The sequence below is a fragment of the Lactuca saligna genome, chromosome 6 (assembly GCF_052625555.1).
Source record: "Lactuca saligna cultivar CGN05327 chromosome 6, ASM5262555v1, whole genome shotgun sequence".
NCBI lineage: Eukaryota > Viridiplantae > Streptophyta > Magnoliopsida > Asterales > Asteraceae > Lactuca > Lactuca saligna.
In genome coordinates this window covers 19,419,211-19,425,160 of record NC_136422.1, presented here as the reverse complement: position 1 = coordinate 19,425,160, position 5,950 = coordinate 19,419,211, and the positions used below count along the sequence as shown (strand labels likewise).

Below are 5,950 nucleotides of genomic sequence, written 5' to 3'. Positions count from 1 at the left end.
TGTAGAAAAAAAACTTCTTACCTTCCTACCCAAAATTTCATTCTTATTTGATCTTGTCTCTCTGTATGTATATATATATATATATATATATATATATATATATATATATATATATATATATATATATATTGGTTATCTCAACAAATTGACATTGAAAAAATGAAGATAATCAAGAAAGAAAGAACATACCAAGGCTGTGTTGGCTTTTTACAGTCCTAAAAATAGAAAACTAAGAAACCAAAAAAAGACGAAATTGCCCTTCTTACCCATTCTCCACATTCACACATTTTTTGATTAGGCGTGTGCTGTTTGTGTTTGTACAATCTGTCATCTCACGAGTCTGATACAATTATTTGTTTCTAAGGACACAAAGACTACATACTAAAGTCTCAATATTTTTAACGATTTGACAAAAAGCCATAAACTTTATTTTTATTGACAATAAAATCTTAATTCACGATTTAACAAGAAAATTTTAAACTTTATTTTTTTGATAGTAAACTCTTAATTACTAGCTAATCGGCAAGAAGGATAAGCGTGTCAAAAAATGCTGGTAGTTAGGATTTTGCTGTAAAAAAAATTTAGAACTTTCTTATCAAATCATTAAAAATATTGGATCTTTAGTGTATATATCCCATAGATTTATACCTTTCTTTTTTATTTATATCAAGACAATAAGTTAGTATTATAGTTGTGTGAAGAAAACCTTTCACCATCGTTTTATTTAATAAAATAAATGTTCATTTAAGTTTGTGAAGAAATATATATGAAAAAAAACCCCTTTCACCATCATTTTTGAAAAATTAAAAATAATTGGTTGGTAGATTTATACCTTTCTTTTTTTATTTATTTCAATACAATAACTTAGTACTATTATAGTTGTGTATCTATGTTTAATTTTGTTAATGTTTAATAATAAGTTAATTAATTTTAATAATAACATCACAAAGTTAATCAAAGGAACCAGTATCATCATAACGGACTTATTATATTTTAGGCCCAAAAGTCTGACCCATAAATACATGATCCAAGGCAGGTTGACCAAGAAATTTTCACAACCGTCGGATGTAAATGCGATAAGCAACATTTCGATACCGTGTACCGCGATGCACTGGAAAGATCTTATCATTTAACAGCAATCTCGTTCGTAATTTGAAATTTATCCCCCTCTCTCTCTTAAAGAGACGTTGTAGCTTTTTTGGCATTTTCTATGATTCCATTACTTTATTGTTTCAAAAAGAATTCCACATTAAAATAATCAAAAAATATATTTTTTTATACTCTGCCGTTTTCAAGCAAATTGATGTTCCCATTTAAAGCTTTTGGATTGAAAATCAATGCAACCACTAAAAAGAAACACTATACACACACAAAGATTGAGGGTTCCCTTTCTTTCTCTCTCTAGATAACGTTACAATTTTCTCTCAAAATCTCTGCAAATTCAAATGTTTCTTTAACGAGTGGAAGCTTCAGGGTATCGAAGAGCTGAAAATGGCGAAACCCATTTGCCGATCGTCATCATTTCTTGTTTAGGTAAAGTTTTTCGGTTTAGGGTTTGTTTACTTTGATGAGTTCTTGCAATCCGTTTCTGGGTTTTGATTATTATGCTTGTTTCTTGTCGATTCACTTGTCTTTTTGAAGTGTGATGCTCACAGCTGAAGAATTTTGCTCTTTGTGACCTTATTTTGTCATGTTTTAGTCCTGTTTTTACCGAATCGGGTTTGGGTTTTTGTTTATTTGTGATGATTTTGGGATTCTCCTATTCTAGGTTTCGATTATTGTTAGTCGAATGTGGTTTAATCGACCATCGTTGTCGAGTATGTAGTCAAAGGTAAAGACTTTAACTTTTTGTAATCATGGGTTTCTATGAAATCTTGATTCTGTTTCTATGATAACGGATTTCTTTACTTCTATTATAGATTTCATTCGTTTATTTTTTTTGTTTTTATAGTTGTTTTGAAATGGGATTATGACTTGAATGTGATCAATTACTCTTTGTTATGTATGATGTCACACCTTAAGACTTTTACTCCGTATATTAATGAGTCTTCCAGAAGTTTTCATCCTGTTTATATTTAATCAACTTTTGTTTATTATACCATTTATATTTATATGTAGAATGTGATTAATTGACCATATTGTTTAATATAAAGTTAAAGGTAAAGACTTATAAATGGATTCGTTGGTGTTAATTTTTTTTTTTTTATATCCCCTTTCTTGGATTTGATTTTCCTGCTTGTCTTTGGTGTGGAATTATGAGTCGAATGAGGTCAATATTTCATATTTGACTTTTTTAAGTATTTGAATTACAATTTGTACCAATATTACATACCTACAACTTTTTACTCATAACATTTTTGCTTATTTGTAGAATATATCATCTTAAGTTAAATTTGACCTTTTTAAATTCCAATGAGGGCTTCATCTTTAATTCTTTGTTTGTAGTCATTTTGAAGCTTTTGTTAACAATTTATCTATATTATCATGTCAAAAACCTCAAACTACTAACATATCGAATCAAATCATTAAAATTTACAGATGGAATTTGGTTATTGGACAAAATAGTAGTGGCATTTGTCCAACCATCAAACACAAGAAAAAATGGGAGCTCAAAAACACGGATCAAAGGGCGGCGGAAGTGGCGGCTATGTTGGCGGCTTTCTCCATCTTTTTGACTGGAACGCAAAATCCCGCAAAAAGTTATTCTCAAGCAAATCAGAATCACCAGGTACAAAAATCCATCTCCATAATTTACAAAATTAGTCCCTACATTGTGATTTTCCACATTTACCCTTAACATTTCATCATCTTTCGTGTAGAACAACCGAAGCAAACAAAGAGAACCGATGGCAACATGCCAATGACACGATTCAACATGGTAAATATACACATTCTATTAATCTTCACTTTGAGTTTCTTTATAGATGAGCTTTTTGACCTGAAAGTCAATTAAAACTTACAGATGGAAGAAGATGAGACGATAGGTGGATTGAGTTATAAAGAAAGTAGCGATTACAGTTGCGCAACTTCGATAACTGATGATGATAATTATGGAACTAAAGCTCCTGGAGTAGTTGCGAGGCTTATGGGGTTAGATTCATTGCCAACTTTTAACTTCTCAGACACGTATTCAAATCCATCTTTTGATTCTCAATCTTATAAAGATTCATCGACACCTTATATCACGAAAGACCCTAAATTTGAATCGATTGATTGTCAAATGGAAGCGATAAAATCCACACCTCAAAAGAGAGCATTTGAGAAGTTTCAAACCGAAACTTTACCTCCAAAATCTGCTAAATCAATCCCGATCACTCGACACAAGCTTTTATCTCCTATCAAGAATTCGAAATTCGTGTCATCAAGTAACCCTAAAAGTATAATGGAAGCTGCGACAAAGATACCTTTTGGTGGATCGTCTTCATCATCACCATCGCCATCATCTTCGGTTCCTTTTAGGGTTAAAGTCTCGAAGGAGAATCTGAGTAGAAAACCGAAGGTTCCGGAAGGTTCTAGAAGGGGGTTAGAATCGAATAGTGTGAAGAATGTTAAAGGACAACAATCTTTAGAACCAAAAAAGTCGATTTCTTTAGCTCTTCAAGCAAAGGCTAATGTTCAAAAACGTGAAGGGTTGAATCATCGAACTCAATCGGTCAAAACTCAGTCAAACACCGAAAGAAACACACAAAAGAATCCGGTTTCTTTAAATGTTTTAAAGCAGAACAATCAGAAACAAAATAGTTTAGTTGACCGAGGAAAGTCAACTCCACAAACTAGAAAACAAATTTCTTCCCAAAAAAGTTCAAGTAAAGTCTCGGAGAACATGAAAACTAGCCATAAAAAAGAACCATATTCAACCACTAGAAGAAAACGATCAATGGAAGACAATAATCATGTTGAAAAGAATGTTGTAAGAGATAAAAGTTATAGAAGTAACAGAAACGATGTCGTTTCATTCACATTCACATCTCCAATTTCACGTCCAATCATCCCAACAAATAACGCTTCAAACTCATCATCATCTTTGAACTATAATGTTATTGGAGGTGATGCTTTAAGCACCCTTTTGGAGCAAAAACTTAGGGAATTAACGGGTGCTCCTGCATCAGTTTCTCAAGATTCTTTAATGGAAGCTGACATTAGAGATGATTCAACTCATGGGTTTTCTTCTTCCTATGATCCTCTACATCTTACAAGAAAAAACAAGGTAACAAAATTTCACGTCTTTTAGTTTTGTATATCTTTCTTGTAGTTTACAAATGATTAATTTGATGTATTGTGATGTTTTAGGACCAAGATATGATGGATAGAAATGATTCAAGTGTCGGGTTTTCTTCATATGATCCTCTACAACTTATGAAGAATCATCAGGTATGTTATGAAATATGAACAAGATACTAGTGTTCTATGTGTTTAAAGATGTTAAATTTAATATCATTTGTGATGTTTTTAGGATCAAGATATGATCACTAGAGATGAATCAAGTTGTGGGTTTTCATCATATGATCCTTTACAACTTATGAAGAAACATCAGGTATGTTATGACTTATGAACAAGATACATTTGTTTTTGTATCTTGTTCTTGTGGTTTATACTTTATATACGTTAATCTGATGTCTTTTGTAATGTTTCTAGGGCCAAGATCGAATCAAAGGTGATTTAAGTTACGGGTTTTCTTCTAACAATAATCCTCAAGAACTTATGAAACACAATAAGGTGATTTAAGTTACGATTTTTTTCTTCTCATATACAATTCATGTAGTTTTCAATGATTTAACATATCTTTTTTTAAAACATTTTTAGGTTGTAGAACCGATGTCAGAATGTAGCACAAACGACTACGAATACCGAAAATTTCTTCGTGCTCAACAACCAAGTCCAAACTCGGTTCTTGAGCCATCTTTCATCACAGAAAGCTGTAATTCTTCAGACACTGCTGATAGTTGTAAACCGAATTCAACTTCTGTTCAAGGACAAGAGCTAATTGGTAAAGCTAACACCTTTTCAAGAAACTCAACTCCCATGGATGTTGACACCGAGTTACTTGACTCAGCTTCTTCCACCTCAAAACTCACCAAATGGGAACCGGAGTATGTTACACAAGTGCTTGAAGATATTGAAACCATGTTCACAGATTTCTCATTGGGAAAGACTCGAAAGATTGTGAACCCACGTGTGTTTGATAAGTTAGAGTTTGGTAAACCGAATGAAGAAGTGGTTAAGTTGAGGCGTGAGCTTGTGTTCAATTGTGTGAGTGAATGCATGGAGACACGGTGTAGGGTGTGGGGCAAAGGGTTAGCCATGGTGAGTAGACCTAATCGGTTAGCTCAAGATGTGTATAAAGAGATTGAGGGGTGGGAAGACATGAAAGATAGTATGGTGGATGAGCTTGTTGATAAGGATATGAGTGGTGAAGGGTATAAAAGATGGCTTGATTTTGATGTTGAAGTGTTTGAATATGGAGTTGAAATTGAGAGTTGGTTGATTGATTCTTTGATCAATGAAGTGGTGGATGATATTCTAGTTCTTTGATGAAGAATTGAAGCCTCTAAGACATGTTTTTGAACGTTTTTTCGTTCCTTGGATATGTTTTTGTTCTTTTTTGGTGCATAGTTTTAGAAATTGTAATGTTGAAGTTTCCCCTAAGGGCTAGAATGGCCGGATCTAAGATAGTGTAAAAGTATAATTACATAATATACAAGTATTTTAGATTCGTTCATTCTTGCTATTGGGAAAACTATTCGCCATATTTTGCATATGAACCTATGAGGCTTTATTTAAACTTTCATTACATAAGACTACATGATTATATAAATATGACGACATGATGTGTGGTGGTGGATTTGTCATATTTTGCATATGAACCTAAAAAACTTTATTTAAACTTTCATTGCATAAGACTACATGATTATATAAATATGATGTGTGGTGGTCGATTTGCCATATATAT

General features: G+C 32.5%; 1 protein-coding gene across 1 annotated transcript; it reads left to right on the top strand.

Annotated features, from left to right (window-relative positions):
* Positions 1-1,308: 1,308 nt before the first annotated feature.
* Positions 1,309-5,719, top strand: LOC145001072 (uncharacterized). Its single transcript, XM_078960406.1, has 8 exons — positions 1,309-1,533; positions 2,539-2,728; positions 2,820-2,878; positions 2,963-4,207; positions 4,291-4,371; positions 4,454-4,534; positions 4,636-4,716; positions 4,804-5,719. Exons 2-8 carry the CDS (start codon positions 2,602-2,604, stop codon positions 5,530-5,532), a joined length of 2,403 nt encoding a protein of 800 aa, XP_078816532.1. The 5' UTR covers positions 1,309-1,533; positions 2,539-2,601; the 3' UTR covers positions 5,533-5,719.
* The last annotated feature ends 231 nt before the right edge of the window (positions 5,720-5,950 follow it).

Coding starts and splice junctions, on each gene's coding strand:
- LOC145001072 (XM_078960406.1), top strand. CDS start 2,602: ATGGGAGCTCAAAAACACGGATCAAAGGGCGGCGGAAGTGGCGGCTAT. Junction 2,729..2,819: donor AAGCAAATCAGAATCACCAG/GTACAAAAATCC, acceptor TCTTTCGTGTAG/AACAACCGAAGCAAACAAAG. Junction 4,717..4,803: donor AACTTATGAAACACAATAAG/GTGATTTAAGTT, acceptor AAACATTTTTAG/GTTGTAGAACCGATGTCAGA.